The following is a 23162-nucleotide window of genomic DNA, read 5'->3' on the forward strand; positions in this document are numbered from 1 at the left end:
TGCAAAACCTCATACAAATATTGGAGGGGCTTATCACTAGCGATGGGTGTGAAGGAACACACTCACTCAGTGTCACACACCCACGTGTTTCCCGCTCTACGAGGTTTTGCAAGAAAAGGTCACTCTCCCATAACCTATACTGACAAGCCTGGTAGAGTGATTTCCGGGAATTCGTCTCTTACAGGTGAATGGTATGATGTTAACCGAAGTTTAAGACAAAATCTTCAATTTTGACATTTTGTGTCAGAACACACAGCAATGCTTTTTACTAAGGATTCCGTTTTTCTAATAAAACGATACAACGCCTTGTATTTATTATTGCCTTATAAAACTATTTTCTCTTATCAATAATGTACCAAGTTTAATAACAGCCAACCAAAGGACCGACCAATCGTGGTGTTATAGACAGGTGATCGTATTGTGATTGGAGATAACAAAGTGAGTCTCGACCAAAAATTCCAAATAGTTTCAGAGATAAAGATGATTTTCTGAGGCTCTGGGTCGTCTACGTCGGACCCACGGTGAAGGTTAAACATACAGGAGAAATTCAAATCAATGTTCTACCCACTACATGTTGTTCTAGAAAGTGTTATGTAGCAAACATTTCAAAGAACTTGTGTGTCACGTTTTATGACAATCTGCCGAGTAGTTTTCTGGGAATCGCTCTACACACACACACCACAATCCTCGTCTAGATTCCCGGTCTATGTTAAAACATTTAGTCAAAACAAAATGTCACAACTGAGAAGAGATAATGTAGTGGAACTCCATTTTTAAGACCCCCACCCATAATTTAAGGCTCACCCGTTTCAAGACTTTGATATTCGTTCTTTCTGTTCATAAAGTCTGTAAAATTATCTAGATCGGGTTCAGTCACGCGTTCCCATGCTTTTGCTAACACACACACACACACACACACACACACACACACAGACATTCATGATTCTAAAGAAACTTGAAGAAGATCATGAAACAAAACTGATACGCTTGCATTACTTGTTTGTACTTTTTAATGAAAATCAAACATACATATTCTCAATCATTCCTGTTGATTTATGACTTATGCTTTACCTGAGTTCTGTATTGAATTCTTACCATATGAAGAGTTCTAGAGAGAAAACAGCACTTCAGTATCCGGTAAATCTAATTTCCTTGTGGACTTCTTATTATAAGTTCTTTAAAGGCGAGATGGGGACAGCAATTACCCCCGTGCATATCATGAGATATAGTTATATTATCTATTCGAATAGAGGATAATGTGGGTAGATAGCTCAGACGGTAGCGCCGCTGATCTCAAAACCTGTTTGTTGCCGTCGGCGTAGTTTCAAATCCTGGGTCTGGCGGGGGATTTATCAACGTTGTACAAACCCTACTGTGTTCAAACAAAGAGAGGTACAGAAAAGCGTGCTATCCTTCTTAGCGCAACTACTACCCCGCTCTTCTTGTCAATTTCACTGCCTTTGCCATGAGCGGTGGACTGACGATGCTACGAGTATACGGTCTTGCTGAAAAATGGCATTGCGTTCAGTTTCATTCTGTGAGTTCGACAGCTACTTGACTAAATGTTGTATTTTCGCCTTACGCGACTTGTTGAATCTGTTGAGGACCTGGAGAAGACAGTACATTTGTCTCGTTGTCCCGTCTTGATAAGTGGTTGGCGCAGCCGACAGAACAGAAAGCCTGGTAGGAAGCGGCGGTACAGGAGGGGACGGCGGTGTCGCAAATTTGTCTTGTTTGGCTTAACTTCTTCAGAGTTTAGACTTAAATCTTCCGCCTCGAAGGCATTTTCATGACCATCAACAGCTAATGTCAGTTCCATATCTATGATAAAAGTCCTGTTGCTGTGTGTTGATATTTGTGTTTCAGGCGTCACAAAGGTTGAAGAATCGGACTTCCTGGCAGCCACTGGTCTGAGGATTTAGCACGGCCATCAACATCGAACGCAGAAGAAACCTGAAGAATCGGTGAACTTATCACCACGCTATGTGCATGAATCCTTTTCTTCTCCTGTATGTGTGAACAAAAGTTTCTTCAGAGTACCAGACCATCATAGTGTCAACCTAGCTTAGTGTGACATGCTGACGCTGTACACCGACCCCCCTCCCCCTTCCTTGCCTTGAGCGAGATATCTATTCATACTAGCTCCATGTTTTTGGTATGTTGGTAGACACCATATCTGTGAGATGTGGAGTAACTTTGTGATGGGGTTCTGGCTGCTGTTGTCACCTGTTATGTCTACCCTCTACATATCTTTCTCTGTGACACACAAGCGTGCGTGTGCAAGTGCCTTGCAATAATGGAACCTGGAATTAATGGTCGAGCACTTTAACAATTGGGCCAACCGGGCACACAGTTCTCCGGGTTGAAAATAGACATTTTAACTTCGAATATTACACATGAGTTCTTGAGCATGTGATGATGTGTCGACGTCGGTTGCCGAGTTTCTCTGTTCGTATTTGTGTACTGTTGCTGTACGTTCTGTTGATCTCACTGTTCGAAGTAAGTTAAGTGAATAACTGACCCTATAATGTACTCCCGTTCACATCGTATCAGTTTGGAGAGCACTCTCAACTAACATTTATTTCAAGTCAGTGTGTCCGGCATTATGCTGCAGTCCGTCTCCGAAGTGCATTAACCAATCCGAGCTAAAAGGCATTGACGTCATTGCATGAAAGGATTTCCCTACCTAGAATTCCAAACAAAAGGTTTTTAGAGCGTTTGAAGATTTAGATCGGGACAATAACGCTCTACTGTCGGATAGAATATCAGTAAAGGGAAGCAAAGTTTAACAAGAAGAGCAAACGCTCGATCGAGTCACTTTCGCAGTTCTGAATATTATATGAGGCATCAGATGGACAGGAAGAAATTGCTATTCACAACACAATGCATACCTGAAGAATTCAAGACATACCTGTGACCTTGAAAAAGGTCAAAGGTCACCAAAGCAGACGTCAAAGTGTAGAGGTCACTGGGAGTCACGTTCACATAAAATTTGAGCCCGGTCACTTTTATAGTTTCCGAGAAAAGCCCAACGTTAAGTTGTGTGTTGCCGAACAGAAAAGGCTAGTTATCTCCCTTGTTTTTCTGATAACGTTCGTAAAAGGCTACAGATGTAAATACTTTGATGTAAAGAATAATCCTACAAAGTTTCAATCACATCCGATGAACTTTGTCAAAGATATAAAATGTCTAATTTTTCCTTTGACGCTGACCTGTGACCTTGAAAAAGGTCAAAGGTCAACGAAACCATCGTTAAAGTGTAGAGGTCATTGGAGGTCACGACTAAACAAAATATGAGCCCGATCGCTTTGATAGTTTCCGAGAAAAGTCCAACGTTAAGGTGGTGTCTACGGACGGCCGGCCGGACGGCCGGCCGGACAGACTAACACTGACCGATTACATAGAGTCACTTTTTCTCAAGTGACTCAAAAACAGATGTTGACAGCGACAACGAAGGGGGAAAGGAACTTGTCGATCATATACATGGTATGGGCCGTCAAAAAGTGTTCCTGAACAAGACCTTATAAACCAAGCACCACACTTTCTGTATAGAAGCCTTTTTTCTCCTGTGTGTGCTAATCATATGTCTCTTCAAAGCACTCGGCTCTGTGGACCTAGCACTACTCTGTGCACAAATGCATTTTTCTCCCTTATGTGTTTCTTCAAAGAGCCAGTTCTCTGTCTTGTATGTATCAACGAGTGTTTCTTCAAAACCTCAGACCTTGCGAACCTAGCACCATACTCTGAGCATAGATACTTTTTCTCTCCTGTGTGTGTTAATATTTCTTCAAAGAACCAAACAGGGAAAACATACCATCACACTCTGTGCATGCATACCTTTTCTCCCCTGTATGTATATAGTTAGTTGTTGCTTTTTGGGTCCAGCGGACCATATAGGCCAAATCAGGACCCCACAAGTTGAACATTACACATTTAAATTAAACCAATTTCACTGAACAAAATTAGGAACGTAACCCGAAGGGAACATAAAAGCTAAATCGAAACCCAACGTGTCAAGGATTTAAAATTCAAATCTTAAAATAAAGGCCAGACTCCTTTAAAAATCCAAAGAGAGCTGCAGAGCTGACCTCTGTAAAAATATGTTTCAGAAGCTAGAAGCGTCAAAATACTTCACTCGTAGATCATACAGATCAGCGCATTCGGTGAGAAAATGACTCACAGAAAAACTATTATCACAGGCGTGGCACCATGGCGCCTCTTCTCTTTTTAAAGCAGATGGACATGCGTTATATAAGTGTGACCAGTGTGTAGCCTAGCCAGAACACTTTCGTCTTTTCTACTTGAAGCCAACAAAGGAAAGGGCTTTGATAGCTCAGGGCGTATCTTATAAAGTTTATTTTCCTTGCAAGTGGACCAACGGTCTTGCCAGTTTTAAACTGTAAAAAAAGGGTCTTCCGACGAAGGTCGGCGAAAGGAACAGATTGCTCAGGAAGAGGTGGAACCGCCATCAGTCCAGAGCATCCCTTGCCAGCAGCTTCGTTGCCTTTAATGCACACATGACTGGGCGCCCACATAAAATTTATAATCTTGCCTTCAGAAATAAGCTTAGTGTGAAGGTCGTGAATGTCGCCAAAAAAAGGGTGAGTGGACTTTCTTGATGAAATGGCTTCAAGAGCTGAAAGCGAGTCCGACACAATCAAACAAGTCGCGTACGGCGAAATCACTACATTTAGTCAAGCTGTGGAACTCACAGAATGAAACTGAACGTAGTCCGCCGCTAGTGCAAAAGGCAGTGAAAGTGACGAGCCTGTTTGGCGCTGTAGCGGTTGCGCTGTGCTTCATAGCACGCGGCTTTACTGTACCTCTCTTCGTTTTAACTTTCTGAGCGTGTTTTTAATCCAAACATATCATATCTATATGTTTTTGGAATCAGGAACCGACAAGGAATAAGATGAAATAGTTTTTAAAACGATTTCGGAAATTTAATTTTAATCATAATTTTTATATTTTTAATTTTCAGAGCTTGTTTTTAATCCAAATATAACATTTATATGTTTTTTGAATCAGAAAATGATGAAGAATAAGATGAACGTAAATTTGGATCGTTTTATAAAAGACATTTTTTTAAAAATAATTTTCAGAGGTAAGCTTTGTGGTCGAAGTCCACGGTGTTCATGAGTTTTGCCATTATTTTAGCATTTGCCACGATCCAGTGGCAGGGGGATACTTTCTCCAACTTTGGTTTGTTGGCCAGCTTGAGCGTGACACCTCCCCCGAGCGTCACCTCTTCCTCCACCGCCATAGAAGCCGGTACGAAGTCAACAATTCGTAAATAAGTCTCACCTGGTGAAGCAGACTGTATGGCCATGTTGCCAAGAAGACCCTGGAGCGGTGCCACTTGGTCGGCAGCACGCAACGGCCCTCCCCCGTACTTCTGTTGCAGGTCTGCCACTGCCGCTTTTAATTCCACTATGTGGCCTCGTTTTAACTTAAGGCTTTTTTGTTTGTTTGTTTATTTGTTGCTTAACGTCCAGCCGACTACGCAGAGCCATATCAGGACGAGGAAGGGGGGGATGAAGGGGGCCACTTGTCAAGCGATTCCTGTTTACAAATGCACTAACCCATTACTTGTGTCCCAGCAGGCTTTAGTAAAACTAAATTAATACCTACTGGAAGATTACCAGTTTCCAGTATGTTAAAATAGGCTTAACCTATCTACTGCTGGACTTACATCAGAACACTAACAGATTAAACTATACATGAATCGCGAGACAAGCGGCAAGAGAAGAGATTTTTGGAAAAAATACAGGTGAATGAGCAAGAAGGCAGAAAAAAGAAAAGAATTCATGAAGAAAAAGAGAGCATGACGGGAAAGAGGAACCAAAAATCTACCTAACAGCAAACTAGAAAGCTCCTGCGGTTCCAAAAACAGGAGGGGCCTTTAATTTCATAACCGCAGTGCCCCACTGCGGGAACTTAAGGCTTTCCAGGTCCTTTTCTCCTGCATATTTCAAGGCACTGAGGCTTGTGAACTCCTCTTTTTCCAGAACCTCAATTACAGGTTGGGGCAGATTTTTTGCCCAAGAAGTAAAATTGAACTCCATGGTTTTGCAGGACTGAAAAAGTCGCTGAACTTGCTTGCTGGCCGCCGCGCTGCTACTAATGACTTCGGTACTCGCTCTCTCTCGGACTCCCCCTTATCGGTTACCATTGTTTCATTCCAGATGGCTCTCCTTCACTCATCACCTACCCCCTGCCCTCCAACCCTCTTCCATTCCCCGCATTCGTTCCCACGGGACTTGCTATCACTTCCCCGGGCCTGCATTACCTCTACACCCCCCCCCCCCTTTCCCGCATATCTGTCTCGTTTAAATAGAGTTTATTGTCGCTAACCGCTCCCTCTAAACTTACACTTAATTTTTAAACCACCATGCTGAAATGCAATACCGAAGTCCAGCCTTCGCCGAAGATTGCTTGGCCAAAATTTCAATCAATTTGATTGAAAAACAAGAGGCGAAGCCTTCAAGGCTCACGTAAGAAATAGACAAACAGTAACACAAACTCAATCACTCCGTCACACATACACACCCACACACACAGTAAGCTTAGGTGACACTGTGCAAGAAAGAGAGACACTAGATCTAGATCTGTCTGTCTGCATGTAGCCTACTTACAGGGACACGACTGCCAAATAGTCTCGGCCCGCTCAAAATAACAATGACCGAGACCACACACACCACGCGAGAGAGAAAGACTACAGGGAGGCATGCCGTCATGATGCATTAATTGACGTCAAACACTTTTGACCGTGACGTAATCTTATGCGAGCTTTATCCATAGTCTTGGATAACCACTCACACATAGACTCGGAAATGTTAAAGTTTCTACCACAGACATACACACGCACAAACACACACACACACGCACACACACACGCACAAACGCACAGACAGACAAAGTTACGATCGCATAGGCTACACTTCGTGAGCCAATGAGGGTGTGACAGTGCCGCCTCCACTTTTACAAAAAGCCGGATATGACGTCATCAAAGACATTTATCGAAAAAAAGAAAAAAACGTCCGGGGATATCATTCCCAGGAACTCATGTCAAATTTCATAAAGATCGGTCCAGTAGTTTAGTCTGAATCGTTATACACACACACACACACACACACACACACAGACACAGACACACACATACACCGCGACCCTCGTCTCGATTCCCCCTCTATGTTAAAACATTTAGTCAAAAATTGACTAAATGTAAAAAGATGGACGACTGATAAATTACTTTTAACGCCAATATGATGGGCCTAAGTTCTGCCGAATAAACCGACGAACCGTTAGGGAGCCGAAGTTGAAGTTGGCGTTGTAATTTCTTGCTAGAAACTGCTGCAGCAGCAGCTGAATCATCCTTGAGAGAGCCATCAGTGAAGATAAGTTCATACCCTGTGTATTTGGAACATTGCTCTAGAAACAGCTGCCGAAAGACAAGAGTCCGTGGTTTCATTCTTCTTAAAAGAAGTTAGGGAAAAGTTTACGGTTGGGTTTTCCCATTCAATCAATCAATCAATATGAGGCTTATATCGCGCGTATTTCGTGGGTACAGTTCTAAGCGCAGGGATTTATTTATTTTTATTTTTATTTTTATTTGCCAGGGTGGAGTGTTTGATGTCAAAGGATCGTCACAAACAGAGTCAATATTTATTTCAGCCTTTTCACATTCAGAAAGCATACGTATGCCAAAAGTTGGCGTTTGGTTTGTTAAGAAATGTGTCCTTCAGAGTAGGGTTAATAACACACTCATGGGCAGGATTTTCGGGGTTTGCTTTTAGATTCAGGTAATAGTTCATGGAGAGCCGAAGTCTGCGGATCTCCAAAGGAGGTTCTCCAGACTCGGCATACAAACTATCTACTGGTGTCGTGCGAAAAGCACCCAAACAAACTCTCAGACCCTGGTGATAGATTGGATCCAAAACTTTGAGGATATTTCTTTTTGCAGATCTGTAAACAATACAACCGTAGTCCAACTGTGGCCGGACAAGAGAACGGTACAGACGTAACAATGTTGCTCTGTCAGCCCCCCAGTCCGTGTGACTTATGACTTTCAGGACGTTGAGTCCTTTTTGGCATTTTCTTTTTAGGTATTTGATGTGGGGTAGGAAAGAAAGGGTGCTATCAAAAATCAGGCCAAGAAATTTGACTTGTTTAGAAACTTTTATCTTGTGAGAGTTTATAAACAAAGAAGGCTGAAGGACTTGATTTCTTTTCCTGTGGAAATGGATACATTCAGTTTTAGCCAAGGAAAATTTGAACCCGTTCTCCTGTACCCATTTTTGAATTGTGGATATACACAGCTGAAGCTTCCTTTCAACCCCAGCTAGTGTTTTTCCCTTGGCAGAAATTTGGAAGTCATCAACAAAAAGATATTTGTCGATGTCAGACTTGACGTTTTTAACGATGTTATTAACTTTAATGTTAAAAAGTAACGGAGATAATATACTCCCTTGAGGAACTCCCATCTCCTGTTCAAATGAATCGGAGAAGGTAGAACCTACTCGGACCTTAAACTCCCTTTAGGCTAGAAAATTTGAAATAAAAATAGGAAGATTCCCATCAAACCCTAAGGTTTTAAACTCATTCAACACGTCCACCCTATGACATGACTATACACTCAGAACGCCTGAGCCAAAGCATAGAAATAGCCTGCTGACAACCAAAATTGGGACATTTTGAAAAAAATATTGTAAAAAAACTAGTACATGTGGAGACTTACTTTTTGCACACAATTAAAGAAAGATCTTTCATTGTTTCAGAAATGTACTTTGTATTTGGTCATGGCTCAGAAAAGGTGTCGAATTTGTGGGACACTTGAGTCACAAATACAAACTCTTGGATTACTTTCCATTTTGGGGTCCAGCAAAACTGTTTGTTTCTTTCTTTCTTTATTTGGTGTTTAACGTCGTTTTCAACCACGAAGGTTATATCGCGACGAGGGAAAGGGGGGAGATGGGATAGGGGAAAGGGGGGAGATGGGATAGAGCCACTTGTTAAGTGTTTCTTGTTCACAAAAGCACTAATCAAAAAATTGCTCCAGGGGCTTGCAATGTAGTACAATAATATGACCTTACTGGGAGAATGCAAGTTTCCAGTACAAAGGACTAAACATTTCTTACATACTGGTTGACTAAAATCTTTACAAACATTGACTATATTCTATACAAGAACCACTTAACAAGGGTAAAAAGTGAAGAATTTTATGGGTGAGAAAAGGAAAGTAAAAGGACTTTGGGGAGGCAGAAATAGAGAAGAAACAAGAAAAAGATCCTAATTAGGTTCACGGCATCGAGAGTGATGCGACCTTCTCTCAGAAGTTAGTAGAGAAGGCTCCCCCATCCACCACCCGGGGGACGCGCCTCTACGCCAATTAGGGGGCGCGAGGACTGTTTATGTGTTTAGTTGTGTCTGGGCAGTAACAATGTATTTTCATCAATTACTGCGGAATGAATTGCATTTTAAATTTTAACTGGAGTGTGTTACATAACACCGTGTCACACATTGTTTTCTAATATACAGTTAACAGTAAACCTATTACACAATAAAAGTTAACTGCATTATTTAGTATCTACCTTGATCTTTATTTGTGAAAAAAGGCATTCCCCGACAGCAATAATCTGCATATCTAGGTACCCTAGGAATGTGTGTGTGTTACATGAACACCAATAAACAAAACAACGATCAAACAAGTACTCAAAGAACTGAAAAGATTACTGTTTCAGCAGTCAATCTATTCTTAGTTCCACACACTTCATACGGACAGTCTGCAAAAAAATCAAATCAGAACAAGATGTCAAAATGTATTCAAACAAAAATCAACTTTCTGTGTCTCACAACACAGACATTCAAAACTGCGAAATTCCTATTTATTTTACACACAAAACCTTAGAAATACTTGTAATGGGAAGAGAAACAAGTACATAATAGTAAAGAGTTGAAATGCAGCAATGATACTGGACCAGTTATTCCCATTATCAGTTATCTGTCAAGTCATTCCTAAAAGTTTCCAATGAGTGTGTTACATTTCACCAAAAAAATCAAACTTTAGGACACTGTCAAGATATTCACATGAAAAATGCATGCAAAAGAATGAAAAATGAAAGAGCAAAACCATAACAACCTAACAATGATGTCTTATGACTTCTACCATGCTCCAATTCACAATACAGAGAAGATTTTCTCACTTTTAACACTGAGTATGTTGCATTTCACCAAAAAAGTCTTACTTCACATTATTTTGTAAGGTATAAAGCATATATCCATCCACTTGGTAATGGAAACAATACACTGTACAAAAAAACTTGATAAACCCAACAAAAAATCTTCAGGTTGAAGGCGGATTTTGAAGTTATCAAGAAAAATGCTGTTTATTCGCCAATGGTTGGTTGGTTGGTTGGTTTTTGGGGTTTAATGTCTCTTCAGCAGATGCTAGCTGCTATTCGAGACCGATTCGCCAATGAGTGTGTTACAAAACACTGTCATAACATGAACAAAACGTTGTTCATACTCAGTGCATTCAGTTAATTGTGAAATTAATTGTAAGAATGACACCATGGTTGCTACACAACTATTGAAACTATTGTTGACACATTCCGACAGCAATAATCTGCATATCTAGGTACCCTATGAAAGTGTGTGTGTTACAAGAACACCAATAAACAAAACAATGATCAAACAAGTTCTCAAAGAACTGAAAAGATTACTGTTTCAGCAGTCAATCTATTCTTAGTTCCACACACTTCATACGGACAGTCTGCAAAAAAAATCAAATCAGAACAAGATGTCAAAATGTACTCAAACAAAAATCAACTTTCTGTGTCTCACAACACAGACATTCAAAACTGCGAAATTCCTATTTATTTTACACACAAAACCTAAGAAATACATGTAATGGGAAGAGAAACAAGTACATAATAGTAAAGAGTTGAAATGCAGCAATGATACCGGACCAGTTATTCCCATTATCAGTTATCTGTCAAGTCATTCCTAAAAGTTTCCAATGAGTGTGTTACATTTCACCAAAAAAATCAAACTTTAGGACACTGTCAAGATATTCACATGAAAAATGCATGCAAAAGAATGAAAAATGAAAGAGCAAAACCATAACAACCTAACAATGATGTCTTATGACTTCTACCATGCTCCAATTCACAATACAGAGAAGATTTTCTCACTTTTAACACTGAGTGTGTTACATTTCACCAAAAAAGTCTTACTTCACATTATTTTGTAGGGTATAAAGCATATCCATCCACTTGGTAATGAAAACAACACACTGTACAAAAAAACTTGATAAACCCAACAAAAAATCTTCAGGGTGAAGGCGGATTTTGAAGTTATCAAGAAAAATGCTGTTTATTTGCCAATGAGTGTGTTACAAAACACTGTCATAACATGAACAAAACGTTGTCCCTATTCAGTGCATTCAGTTAATCGTGAAATTAATTGTAAGAATGACACCATGGTTGCTACACAACTATTGAAACTATTGTTGACACATTCAGCATGCTGGTAAATTCATATCAGCAAAGAAAGTGTCTCTGAGTTTGTTACACAACACCAATTTGTGTTACAAGCACCAACACAAACTCACCGTAACAAAAGTAAAACTTGAATACATCATGAAAAATGTCAAAGTCAGGTTAATATGCATTTAACAACACACTTCAGTGATGATTAATTGATATGGTACTCTTGTACACATTTTTCCTACTTTCAGAACTGAGTGAGTTACTAACACTAACTTTGCAGCTGACATATTGGTGTAAGTAACACACTTATACACCAACAGCCATTAATTACAAAAATGCTAATAAGAATATTGAAAAGTTTTCACTTCAACATTTATATTTCTCTAGTAAATTGAAGGGGTAATGAAAAAAACATATTGTTTATCCTGAGACAAGGTATTGGGAGTAGGTTACTTAACACAATTGTGCCTGTGATGTTTTAGTGTGTGTAACGCACTCAACACTGTTCCTAAAAAAACAACTTCAATTCAAAACAATAAACGCAGACATCATTTTCTGTTTACTTGATTCATTCCTTACTTTGTTCCAGCAAGATTTAAATAATTTTCAAGATAACTGTACAAACTATTTGAGTGTGTTACCTCTCACGATGTGCGAGTGGTGTGAGTAACACACACAACGTAAAAAAAACATATCTTTCTTTTTCCTGTCATTCATTTCATTAAAATGGCATGAAAACAAAGCACAAGGTGAACTGTATGGAAAGACAATAGAAAAGGCCAGAAAAAAACACATGCAATGACATGAAAGCTGAATAACTTGGGAAATTGGTTGAATCGTCTCAAACAGATCTGTCTTAAAAAATCAAAATAAAGAAAAATCTTTGTCCTAAAAAATGCAAATTTTATCAAAACAAATCACAATAACACTTCTAACTTTCAGATGAAAAAAAAGGAAGAAAGTTGTTATTTAGTGAAAATAACAGTGTTTCAAACTGCAGGTGAGTGTGTTACAGACAACGAAAAACCAGTGGTTCTTAACTTGGCCGTTATCTTCGATGTCCTCCATGCCACACTGAGTTCTGAGTTCGAGACAGTGAATGCAATTTTGTAGCAGACGATAGAACAGTTGTTTCCACCGTTGGAAGTCAGGAACATGTCGATAAATAACTTTGATTTACGTTGTTACTTTTCGCGGTAACACGATAGTACACAACAACGAACTTAAGACTTATTTTCATTGCTTTGTCTTCTGTGTTTGTGCATATTTATTTTTTTTAGTAGTAGATTGTTCTTTCTTGTCCAAGTTTATCGCTTAGTTCAACGTCTGTCATCATTATTAAAAGCGCGGCAAAAGCCAAAACTGCCTACGTGACTCCTAACACGAAAAGTAACACACTGGCCGTTGGAGTCTAAACTTGATCTCAGCCGACTGTTGGGGTGAGGTACAGGTTATCGTGCAGTAAACAATAACCAACACCTTCTCTTTCCATCTCCATCAAGTTTTTATCCAAGCAGTGTGTGTAGGACGCGCAAATACGACGTTTCGACACCAAGTAAAAAAGTGTCCCAACTTCCAGCCCGAAAATCGACGTAAATTCACTGTACGATTGCGCCTTGCTCGAAAACAAATTCATCAAACCTTTCGGTTTCTACCAAAATATTAATTTTATTCATATCTGCACCCAGTGTCAGTACTTTCAAAGGTAGAATAAACCATAACTGAGCGTGTGGGGCGTTTGAATGGGGTAAGGGTGGAGTTCGACGCCATTTCTGAGCCGTGACCATATATCCATGTAGAAGAAAAGAAACACTTGCTGTCACAGTATTTACAGTGCCACACTTGGAAGCACAGCTCAACGCAAAACGCCACACCACATTCCCGGCACCAGAATCGCGTCCCATTGCGTTGGGTTTTATCCATAGAAGAAAAGAAACACTTGCTGTCACAGTATTTACAGTTTTTGTACAAATGACTTGTTTAGAACTCGGTTTATGCACGGAGAACATCCTTCTTTGTGTGCCACACTTCGAAGCACGGCTCAACACAAAGCGCCACAGCACATTCCCGGCACCAGAATCGCGTCCGCTTGCGTTGGGTTTTGGCCAAAGTAGCATTGACACCTCGAGATCTTGATTTGGCATAGCAGACTTTGCAGTTCTTGTAGGGCTTGGCCAGTGTGGTTGCTGGAAGGGCAGCTGCAAAGTGGCGGCCAGTCAGGCGCAACTTGTCACCAACAGCAACATGTGCTATCGGGATTTCGTCCACCACAGGCAACTGTGTGAGGACATCCTTGACAACATCTTCAAGACATTTCTTGGCCCTCCTCTTCTGTTTCCTGTGTGCATTAAGGATGATCATGGCTTGTATCATGATCATGGTCATGAGGTGAAAGAAGGGCTTCTTCCACCATTTGACACTCTTGCGATGCATCGGGAAGTAGGAAATCAGTTGGTCAGAGTGATCAACTCCGGCCACGTGAGCAATGTAGTCGATCACTGCAAGAGGCTTTCGCTTCAGCTCGTAGCGTGCTTGGATCATGCGAAGGCTTGGGCGATGCATCGTGGACAACATGAACACGTCTTTCTTGTCCTTCCAGCGACACACAACCACGGAACCCTTGCGGCGGTAGTCAATGGCACCTTTTTCCAAGTTCACGTCGGCGGCACACATCTCCTTGGGCAATCCCACTCTGTTCCTTCTGACTGTCCCACACACCATTGTTCCACGGGCAGACAGATCCTCACACACCTTGGGGCAGCAGTAGTAGTTGTCAATGTACAGTTGGTAGCCTTTATCCATCAGCGGCACCATGAGACGCATTACAACATCATACGGCTTGTTGCTGAGTCTCCTGTCTGCGCAGAACATTTCAAAGTGAAAGACGTACCCAGTGGAACTGTCACAGAGTTCATAGAATTTGAACCCCCACTTAGTCGGCTTGTCCTTCATGTACACACGAAACTTGCTGCGGCCTTTGAAAGGGCACATCGCCTCATCTATACAAATGGTCTTGTCCGGAATGTACGTCTCCTGAAATTTGGTGTTGAGGTGTGTCACAAGAGGACGGATTTTGTGGATTGGGTCATGACCTTCTTCTCCGAAAGGCACAAAGGTTGTGTTGTCGTTCATGTGCAAGAAGCTCAAGATGTCCATGAAACGGTTTCTCGACATCAGCTGACTGCAGTATGACCCATGAAGTGCTGGGTGACGCGACCAGTAATCCGACATTCTCGGCTTCTTCACAATGCCCATGTGAATGCAGCATGCAAAGAAATTCCTCATGTCGGGGATGGTGACTGGTTTCCATCTGGCCCATGCAGACTTTGGTGGAAGAGTGCCCCCGTTCTGCCGTTGTTTCTGCTCAATGGCATCTCTGCACAACATAACAAGAGAACAATATTAGTCATGTACACATACGCTGACATGCTAACAGTTCTTCTTTCTTATTGAGTGAGAGAGAGAGAGAGAGAGAGAGAGAGAGAGAGAGAGAGAGAGAGAGAGAGAGAGAGAGAGAGAGAGGAGAGAGAGTGAGTGAGAGACAGAAAGTGTGAGAGAGAGAGAGAGAGAGAGAGAGAGAGAGAGAGAGAGAGAGAGAGAGAGAGAGAGAGAGAGAGAGAGAGAGTTTATTAGTATATGCAGATGTACAAGTACACAGTAAAAAGACATTTGAGAAATCAACATGTATACTCAACAAAATGAAACAGGTAAACCCCCACGCTTTTTTGACTGAGAGGGAATTTAATTTACAGCATACATAGTCTCCCTCTGATCTGTAAACTGCCACGCCCCCTTTTCCCCACACACCTCTCTACAAACACCCCCCTCCCCTCCCCCGCCACAGCCACCAATACTCATATTAATTTTGTTTTGGGAAATAAATATATTCTAATATTACGAACAAATACAAACTTCATAGCAAACAAAGCATTCATCAACAGACATCACTGGAGTGAAACACAACCTTGTGTTAAGTCACAAGTGAAGTCAATGGTGAAGTTTTGTTGACATTCTAATATATTTATCTATGGCCACAGAAGAAGACCCACCCACACACACAAAATACGTACCTTGCATATTGATTTGTCTCACGCTGTATTCGCTGGACCAAATCGTTGGTGAAAAACACACTGTATGCATCCAAGGCCGTGGGATCATCGATGCCATTGAAAACGTGATCTTGCAATCCTTGTTTCGGTGCGGGAGAGAAGTCGGGAATTTGTGGGAAATTTCGCAGGTTTCTCCCCCAAGAAGCGAAGTCGTCATCTTCTTCAGATTCGTCATCATCTTCCACCTCCGTATCAGCATCATATAGTTCATCATTATCGTCTTCTAACTGAAAATCGTCGTCAAACAAGTTGACTGGATTTGCATCGCCATCACCCACGCCGACAACATGAACACGTGGTCGAGCAGGGGCATCAACAGTCATCTGCTCTCCTTCACTTACTTCACTATCATCATGAAGATGTCCATTGTTTTCTGGAATATCATCGACAAAATCTTCTTCTTGAACACTTTCTCCGCTGCTAACATAATGGTCCACCTCCGTTTCGTCTCCTGAACCGTCTTCTAATATCAATTCCAATGCACGTAACACTCCGACATGCGACATTTTGGAATCCTAAAGATGAAACAAAGGCATGGGTTAGTGCCGTCAATGGCCTGTAGTATCCAAACTAACCAATGAAATCAACTGTTCTGGGAGTTATTTGTCGCGTATGATGATGCAGCCGACCTCTGAACCTATCACGTGGGTTTCCGTATGGAAAATCCCCAGCTTGGTATTTTTAACTTCCAACGCCACTAATATGGCGGTGTGTGGCGAAGTGATTCACGCACCTAACGCACGGATTCTGGCGGCGTGCTGACAACGGCATGATCAGTCAACACCAGTATTCTGGCGGCGTGTCGCGAAAAAGTTTTCGGCAAGAAAATTTGAAATAAAAATAGGAAGATTCCCATCAAACCCTAAGGTTTTTAAATCTGATAAAATACCGTGCTTCCATGTTGTATCATATGCATTTTCCAAATCGAACAGGACGGACACGATCGACATGCTTTCCGCTTACCAAAGCGTTACGAACAAATGATTCAAAACGAACCAAGTGATCGGTTGTACTTTTATGTTTTCAAAAACCGCACTGGGTTATGTACAAAGCACCGAATTTTTTCAAAGTCCCACAGCAACCTCTCATGCACTAGTCTCTCCATCGTCTTACACAGACAGCTGGATAAGGCTATCAGCCGATAATTATTTGGGTCTGAATGATCCTTTCCAGGCTTCGGAACAGGAATAATTACGGCCTTTCTCCAGTCGGGAGGAAAAGTACCAGAGGACCAGATATGATTAACAAGAAGGGCAAAGCCCATACGACTCACATGCTTGACCTTGACCTTTACATGACCTTGACCTTCAGGGTCAAGGTCAAATAACTAAACCTAGCAATGACATCATACACTAAGAACTGCTTTACACATTTTTCCTACCAAAATACATGTGACCTTGACCCAAGGTCATCCAAGGTCATGCAACACAAAGCTGTTAATTCAAGACATAGGAAGTACAATGGTGCTTATTGGCTCTTTCTACCATGAGATATGGTCACTTTTAGTGGTTCACTACCTTATTTTGGTCACATTTCATAAGGGTCAAAGTGACCTTGACCTTGATCATATGTGACCAAATGTGTCTCATGATGAAAGCATAACATGTGCCCCACATAATTTTTAAGTTTGAAACAGTTATCTTCCATAGTTCAGGGTCAAGGTCACTTCAAAATATGTATACAATCCAACTTTGAAGAGCTCCTGTGACCTTGACCTTGAAGCAAGGTAAACCAAACTGGTATCAAAAGATGGGGCTTACTTTGCCCTATATATCATATATAGGTGAGGTATTGAATCTCAAAAACTTCAGAGAAAATGTGAAAAATGTGAAAATTAACTGTTTTTAGACAACATTTATGGCCCCTGCGACTTTGACCTTGAAGCAAGGTCAAGATGCTATGTATGTTTTTTGGGGCCTTGTCATCATACACCATCTTGCCAAATTTGGTACTGATAGACTGAATAGTGTCCAAGAAATATCCAACGTTAAAGTTTTCCGGACGGACGGACGACTCGGGTGAGTACATAGACTCACTTTTGCTTCGCATGTGAGTCAAAAATGCTTAAAAGAACTGCCAGGACGTTTTCAGGTAGATGATCCAAAAGTTGGTAAGGGATATCATCCGGCCCTGAGGCGGAGTCATTAGATTTTAAAATGGCGTCCTTTAACTCGGTCATCGAGAAAGGGGAATTGTAATCTTCCAAATTTTCAGATTCAAAGGAAACGGGTGTCGCTTCAGATTTATCTTTAACTTTTTGAAACTCTTCAGAATAGTGTTCCGAAGAAGAGTTGTGATTTATTGTTGAAGCTAAGATATTCGCCACGTTTTTCTTTTTGGTTATCACTTGACCATGTTGTTTTAGGCATTTGATAAATTTTTCCCTTTAATCTTTTTAACAATCTGCCATACCTTCCTGCTCGAGGTTTTGAAATTGAGTTTGGAGCAGAAGTTTTTATTCGCGATTTTATTGGCTAACGTAGGGTTTTGGAAAACATGGCGTTAAGCTCGTTTGCGTTGGTTATGGACAGCTTTACACTCTTCGTGAAACCAAGGTGTTTTTGGACCTTTGGGTTTAGAAGAAGATTTTAGGTATACTGTCATTTGCGCACTGCACCAAAAGGGAGGAAAAGGTTTAAGCCGGGTCTTCATAATTTAGAATTTCTGTGGTTAATTTTATGGAGGAGGAAAGACGGAATAAATCCCAGTTAGCTTTAGTAAATTTCCAGTGTGGAGGAGCTTCCTCGTCCTGATCCTCATCAAAAGTGACAAATGTAGGAAAATGGTCATTTCCACACAGATCCGAGTGGACTGACCATTTCAAATCAAGAAACAAAGAAGGGTGGCAGATAGCTAAATCCATGTGTTGCTTCAAATAACAAGATTGTGTGAATCAAGCATCATTTCTCCCCTGTATGTATTAACCTGTGTTGCTTCAAATAACCAGATCGTGTGAACCTAGCATCACACTCTGTGCATGCATGCCTTTTCTCCCCTGTATGTATCATCACGTGTTGCTTCAAATTACTTGATTGTGTGAACCTGGCACCACACTCTGAGCATTTCTTTCTTTATTTGGTGTTTAACGTCGTTTTCAACCATTCAAGGTTATATCGCGACGTACTCTGAGCATGCATGCCTTTTCTCCCCTGTATGTATATCCTTGTGTTGCTTCAAATGACAAGACTGTGTGAACCTAGCACCACACTCTGTGCATAGATACTTTCTCTCTCTTGTATGTGTCAAAGAGTGTTTCTTCAAGTCATCAGCCCTTGCGAACCTAGCACCACACGCTGAGCATAGATGCTTTTTCTCTCCTGTGTGTGTTAACATATGTGACTTCAAAGAACCTAACAGGGAAAACCTAGCATCACACTCTGTGCATGCATGCCTTTTCTCCCCTGTATGTATCATCATGTGTTGCTTCAAATAACCAGATCGTGTGAACCTAGCATCACACTCTGTGCATGCATGCCTTTTCTCCCCTGTATGTGTCAACATGTGTTTATTCAAATTACCAGATCGTGTGAACCTAGCATCACACTCTGTGCATGCATGCCTTTTCTCCCCTGTATGTGTCAACAAGTGTTCCTTCAAATTATCAGACCTCGCGAACCTAGCACCACACCCTGTGCATGCGTGGCTTTTCTCACCTGTATGTATCAACATGTGTTTATTCAAATTACCAGACAGTGTGAACCTAGCACCACACTCAGTGCATGCATGCCTTTTATGGTCTATATGTCTTAACATGTGTTGCTTTAGAATAGAGGATGCTGTGAACCTGGCACCACACTCTGAGCAAGCATGCTTTCCTTTCCCAGTATGTGTCAACATGTGTTGCTTCAAATGACTAGATTGTGTGAACCTAGCACCACACTCTGTGCAAGCATGCTTTCCTTTCCCAGTATGTGTCAACATGTGTTGCTTCAAATGACTAGATTGTGTGAACCTAGCACCACACTCTGTGCAAGCATGCTTTCCTTTCCCAGTATGTATCAACATGTGTTGCTTCAAATTACTAGATTGTGTGAACCTAGCACCACACTCTGTGCAAGCATGCTTTCCTTTCCCTGTATGTATCAACATGTGTTGCTTTAGAATAGAAGATGTTGTGAACCTGGCACCACACTCAGTGCAAGCATGCTTTTCATCTCCTGCATGTCTTAATATGTGTTGCTTTAGAAGAGAAGATCTTGTGAACCTAGCATCACACTCTGTGCAAGCATGCTTTTTCTTTCCTGTATGCATTAGCATGTGTCGCTTCAAATGACTAGATTGTGTGAACCTAGCACCACACTCTGTGCATGGAAACTTTTCCTCTCCGGTATGTCTTAACATATGTTGCTTTAGAACAGAAGATGTCGTGAACCTGGCACCACATTCTGTGCATGGATACTTTATCTCTCCTGTATGTGTCAACAAGTGATTCTTCAAAGTATCAGACCTCGCGAACCTAGCACCACACTCTGAGCATGGATACTTTTTCTCTCCTGTATGTGTCAGCATGTGTTGCTTCAAATGACTAGATTGTGTGAATCTAGCACCACACTCTGTGCATGGATACTTTTCCTCTCCGGTATGTCTTAACATGTGTTGCACCTCTTGTTTCAGAGAGGTATCACTGTTGGGTCTGACTGCAGACTGTCCATGTAATGTCTGCACTGTAGGCACGGTAACAGTATTCTCTGTGGTCACAGCTTTCCTCTCTGGCACTGGAAAAAAAAGGAGACACTGATTATGATCAATTCCCAGTTCAGTCAAACCCCCTCGTAAGACCCTTCAAATATCTAAGAAGTTCAGTTCTTAATAAGGACAGAGTCTTAAAATGGTGGTAAGTTTACAGAGGTTATGAAGAGAAAATATGAAAAAAGCAAGGTCTTAAATTTCGGTACTACTTGTCTCCGAAAACCTCCGAAAACCTCATCAGAAATAAGAAAATTCGTCGTTAGATTGTGTTTTGTTACATAATTGTTTGCAATCATAACTTATATTTGCAACTCTCACCGTTCATGGCATTATTTTCGTGTTTGTGCGAGGATTTACGAAGGAGCGGAAGTACTAATCTTTCTTTCTTTATTTGGTGTTTAACGTCGTTTTCAACCGTTCAAGGTTATATCACGACGGGAAGCACTAATCACATGACGTCATCAATACTTGTGCTTTCGAGTAACAAGAGTTACCTCCCTTGCATCGATTTCGTCGATAATCCAGCTCTCAACACAAATATAAGGGTGCATGTAGCATGAATCAGGCTTACTTTTCACAGGCATGTCCAATACTTCACTGGAGGTTTCGGAGGTTTTCGGGGGTTTTCGGCGTTTTTGGAGGTTTTCGGAGACTTTCTTTCTTTATTTGGTGTTGAACGTCGTTTTCAACCACGAAGGTTATATCGCGACGGGGAAAGGGGGGGAGATGGGATAGAGCCACTCGTTAATTGTTTCTTGTTCAAAAAAGCACTAATCAAAAAATTGCTCCAGGGGCTTGCAACGTAGTACAATATATTACCTTACTGGGAGAATGCAAGTTTCCAGTACAAAGGACTTAACATTTCTTACATACTGCTTGACTAAAATCTTTACAAACATTGACTATATTCTATACAAGAAACACTTAAAGGCAGAGTAAGCCTCCCGTATACCATCACAGATACGGTCAGGCTTTTACACACAGTACAAACACCCTTTCATTTAAACACTCACCAATTGAGAACATCCTGGGTGCCCTCCGTAAAGAGCGAACAATTTTCAAAGAATTTATTTTTGCGTGGTTTATCTTACCCCTGAGCCATCGTGAACCCGTGTGATCCAGTTTTCCCCCTTTTCACAATGCAGTCGTCATAGTTAGTCATTTGAATGCGACTCGACGTGAGCTTATCTACAATAGCACGTTTTTTATGCACGAAACAACGGCTGTGGTTCACAAGAACTCTAGCGATGGCTTTTGACGGTTGAGAGGAACGGCGATTTGCACTGATAAACCGGGCCGTCGTCTGCTACGACCCTTGCGTGACCCTGCTTCCGGGCTTTTCTTTTTTTAAACTTTCACAACTTCGAATTGTTCTGATCTTGTCTTGATGAAAAACGAATTCTTTTCTGATTAAAGAATGTTTGTGTAACAAGCTGTCAATTTATTATTTAGATTTTAAAAGTTAGGTCTAGCGCAAAAACGAGGCGCCATTGTTCTTCAGGGCCAACCAAGTCCACGAAAATAAATTCTTGGAAAATGTCTCACGCTCGACAGAAAGCAGCCAGGATGTTCCCGTTCGGTGAGCGTTCAAATGGAAGTATGCTTGTACTGTATTTAGACGCTCGGGGAGCTCTGTGATGGTTTACGGGAGGCTTACTGTGCCTTTAATAAGGGTAAAAGGAGAAACAGAATCCGTTAGTCGCCTCTTACGACATGCTGGGGAGCATCGGGTAAATTCTTCCCCTAACCCGCGGGGGGAGTTTTCGGAGACAAGTGGTACCCTTAAATTTGGGGTTTTGCACTGTAGAGTACCGAACATACCTCCTTAGTTTTGTTGTAACTTTTAACAACACTAAATGGCTATGTGATTAAATATTAACAGTAAAAAAGACAGTCTGGATTCTCAGTGGGGTCACAATTTGCCACTGTCATTCACTATGTCCTTTCTGGTCATATGTGTTACATATGTGTTCCATACTTTCTTTCCAAAAATCAAAAATCAGATAGAGTACGAACGTTCCAAACTTCAGAATAGAAAAAAACAAGAATTGTAGGTTAATGGAATGTTTAATTATTGACAAAACAAAATGTTATATTTACTACACTTACGATACAAATAATGAATTTATTTCAAAATCGTGGATGAAGCTTGCTTGCAAGATACCGGTGAGGTCAATCTTATTCTACATTAATATTTTATCATTATAAAATGTCATAAAAATTAATCGAAAATTTCAAAAATAAATTTTCATTTGATTAATATACTTACCCGAATCACATAAAGCATTGACGCAGTCTGGGATGCTAAGGTCTGAAAAGGCTACCCGTCTTAAACAATTTTAAAGGGAAGCAACCCCACCACAAAAAGTGTAAATGGAGCCATGGTAATGACCACAGACCTGGGGAGTTACCTCCCATTGGTGTGTATTACGTCACTACCGCTCCTCAACACGTGGTCAAGATCATACGGCTTTAAAGAAACTAAAAAACCATAAGCGGGGTTGGTGGGAGGGCATAAACTATGTGATTCGGGTAAGTAAATTAATCAAATGAAAATTTATTTTTGAAATTTTCGATTAAATTACATATTCTTACTCCGAATCACATAAAGCAGATAGCTTCAACAAGGCGGTGGGAAAGAAAATCTAACTCACTCTAAAAAACCCTTGCCAGAAACTGGCCCGCTGCCAACAAGTCAGGAAGGGCCCGGTGGGAAAGAAAAATCTAACTCACTCTAAACAAGAAGAGCAAACGCTCGATCGAGTCACTTTCGCAGTTCTGAATATTATATGAGGCATCAGATGGACAGGAAGAAATTGCTATTCACAACACAATGAGTCACGTTCACATAAAATTTGAGCCCGGTCACTTTTAT

At 41.0% G+C, this 23162-nt stretch overlaps 1 protein-coding gene across 1 annotated transcript in view; it reads right to left on the minus strand.

Annotated features, from left to right (window-relative positions):
• Positions 1-986: 986 nt before the first annotated feature.
• The window catches only part of LOC138953572 (piggyBac transposable element-derived protein 4-like), a 42440-nt gene continuing 20264 nt past the window's right edge, over positions 987-23162 (minus strand). Inside the window, exons 4-7 of the mRNA XM_070325415.1 lie at positions 20201-20313; positions 15560-16113; positions 9406-14865; positions 987-8886 (exon numbers count right to left, since the gene is read on the minus strand). Of these exons, the coding sequence (XP_070181516.1) occupies positions 13482-14865; positions 15560-16113; positions 20201-20313 (2051 nt within the window). The 3' untranslated portion in view covers positions 987-8886; positions 9406-13481. The remainder of the gene's footprint in view (positions 8887-9405; positions 14866-15559; positions 16114-20200; positions 20314-23162) is intronic.

This window comes from Littorina saxatilis, linkage group LG17 (genome assembly GCF_037325665.1).
Source record: "Littorina saxatilis isolate snail1 linkage group LG17, US_GU_Lsax_2.0, whole genome shotgun sequence".
Lineage (NCBI taxonomy): Eukaryota > Metazoa > Mollusca > Gastropoda > Littorinimorpha > Littorinidae > Littorina > Littorina saxatilis.